Source organism: Candida oxycetoniae, assembly GCF_023343755.2.
Source record: "Candida oxycetoniae strain CBS 10844 chromosome Unknown scaffold70, whole genome shotgun sequence".
Taxonomy (NCBI): domain Eukaryota; kingdom Fungi; phylum Ascomycota; class Pichiomycetes; order Serinales; family Debaryomycetaceae; genus Lodderomyces; species Lodderomyces oxycetoniae.
This window is the reverse complement of record NW_026055474.1, coordinates 42,318-44,698: the sequence shown is the minus strand read 5'-3', so window position 1 is coordinate 44,698 and position 2,381 is coordinate 42,318. Positions and strand designations below refer to the sequence as shown.

Sequence of the window (2,381 nt, the reverse complement as noted above, 5' to 3'; positions counted from 1 at the left end):
TTTAACCAGAGCGAGTTTAGTTTTTCTGTTACCACAGAGGTTAGTTTTTTTACCATGAAAAAAGTGTGCTCAATCAAATATTAATACTATATAATTAATATAGATTACACACTGACTAGCTGCCACCTAAACTTTGTAGCTTGTTGAGACTAGACGAGTGAAACCAGTCTGGTCGATAGAAAGAGTATATTGAGAAAGAGAAAGAGAAAGAGTATTTCGCTCTGCTCATAGTGGAGATGAGATGCCTACTATTAGGAAACTAGACGATCATGTCATTAGCCAGATTAACACACACTTGGAACTCACTTCAATCGATACGATACTTGATCGACTACTCACGGAAAGCTTAAACCGCAATTCAACTCGTATCTTGATCAATGTTGACTTGATCTCGCCGAGTCTATACTTGCATGACGATGGCGAGGTATACAACCCAGCGCAACTAGAACTGATTCCAAGTTCATCTTCCAAATCGCATGGCCCAAATCCCTCATTATATGCGATAAGTGCTGTGTCTGATTTCTCAATAATCTCGAAATGTCAAACTTACAATTGTGCTTATGAGGTGAAACTCAGTGACACGAGCTTGGTTGCTCAAATGTACACCACAAGACAAGACAAAAAAAGTGGCTTACTAGAAAGGAAAAGCCACTTGCCAGTGGAACCCGCTGGTACTAAGAATTCATTTGGCAATTTGCCAGTGGAACCCGCTGGTACTAAGAATTTATTTGGCAACTTGCCAGTGGAACCCGCTGATGGTACTATTTACAGTGTAAAGAATTTATTTGGCAATTTGCCAGTAAGAAAAGAACAACTTAGGTCAACCCCGCAGTACAAGATCTTAAACAAAATCAAAACTGCCATTTTAAGCCGGTTGTTGAATGTATCGTCATCAGTACATTTAACTCTTTCCGTTCTTAATCAGCAATGTTTACAATTTCAACCAAAATGCATAGTCAATCTCAAGCAATCAAACTGTGTGTATGAGCAACTACTCGGTGATATATTTGGAATTGATATTGGGTTCACATCAATAAAAGCAGCATATGAAGGGTACAAAGTTTCCGGAGTTATTGGCTTGCGTGCTGTAAACTCAAAGGCGCACCAATATGTGTTTGTCAACAATAGACTAATACTGTTAACAAACAAAGTTGCATCAGTTTTTAATGAGATTTTCATCAGCTCCAGCTTCTTCAGTCAAGATGTGTCTCCTACAAAATCAACAGGGAAGATATTTTACAAATTCCCATGTTTCTTGATCAATGTTAAATGCGATAATAAACAAAATTTTCAAGAGGAACCATATTCTTGGTCAGTTATTGTGAACATCATCAGCAAGCTATTCAACAAGTTTGTGAGTCTTGGTGAACCTCCTCGAAACGAAAATGAAACAAAGCGTTTTACCTTTCTGCCAAGTCCTATCAAGCCAAAACTGGACAATTCAAAGCTGAGTGGTAGTACAAGCGAAAAAGAAATAAAGATATCGAGGCAAGGTCTTGCTCCACAAACAGAGCTAAATAGATTTCCCTGCGATGAAAATCATCATTATGTTGTGCCGTTAGATAAAAGTGTTCGATTTGAAAAATTCCAACTTAGATCCGGCAAATATAGAATCATACGTCAAATAGAGAACAAGTTCATTCTTTTACTATTGTACGACAACGAGAATACACTTGTCGTTTTGGATCAACACGCAAGCGACGAAAGAGTAAAAGTTGAATGTATGATACAACAGTTTGTTAAAATAATGAGGGGAAATCCCGGTCTAAGACTTGCCAAATCTCTTATGCTCACCATTTCAAACGATGAAATACAATTTTTCAAACAATACATGTCTAATTTCAAGTTATTTGGAGTAGAATACGACATCACAGATTGTGATTCACTAGCAATAATTAAACTACCAGAAATACTTTTATCAAAAGTTGGTAACGATGCCGAGTTTATAAGGGACGTTTTACTACAACATTGTTATGATCTCAACAATAAAGTGAAAAACCAAACATTCAATTTAGATGATTGGTTTGCTGCTTCACATAATCTTCCAAAAGCGATTTTGGATATTATAACCTCAAAAGCTTGTCGTTCAGCAATTATGTTTGGCGACAAGCTAGATGAGCAAGAGATGTCGCGGTTGATTGAAAACTTGAGTCGATGTAGACTCCCTTTCCAGTGTGCGCATGGTAGACCATCAGTTGTTCCGTTAGCCAGAATTGTACAAGAATCTGCCCACTATCGACACTATCGACACTATCGAGCAGAGCGAGATAGTGGAGCAACACTGACTACACCGACACTATCGACACTATCGAGCAGAGCGAGATAGTGGAGCAACACTGACTACACCGACACTATCGACACTATCGACACTATCGACACTA

The 2,381-nt window shown here is 38.2% G+C and overlaps 1 protein-coding gene across 1 annotated transcript; it reads left to right on the top strand. All coding sequences in view use genetic code 12, as the record gives it.

The window, feature by feature from the left end:
- Positions 1–241: 241 nt before the first annotated feature.
- MLH3 (mismatch repair protein) lies at positions 242–2,326 on the top strand (the record flags this gene model as incomplete). The annotated part of the gene is made up of 1 exon (XM_049325366.1): positions 242–2,326. One exon carries the CDS (start codon positions 242–244, stop codon positions 2,324–2,326), a length of 2,085 nt encoding a protein of 694 aa, XP_049178988.1.
- Between the last annotated feature and the right edge of the window lie 55 nt (positions 2,327–2,381).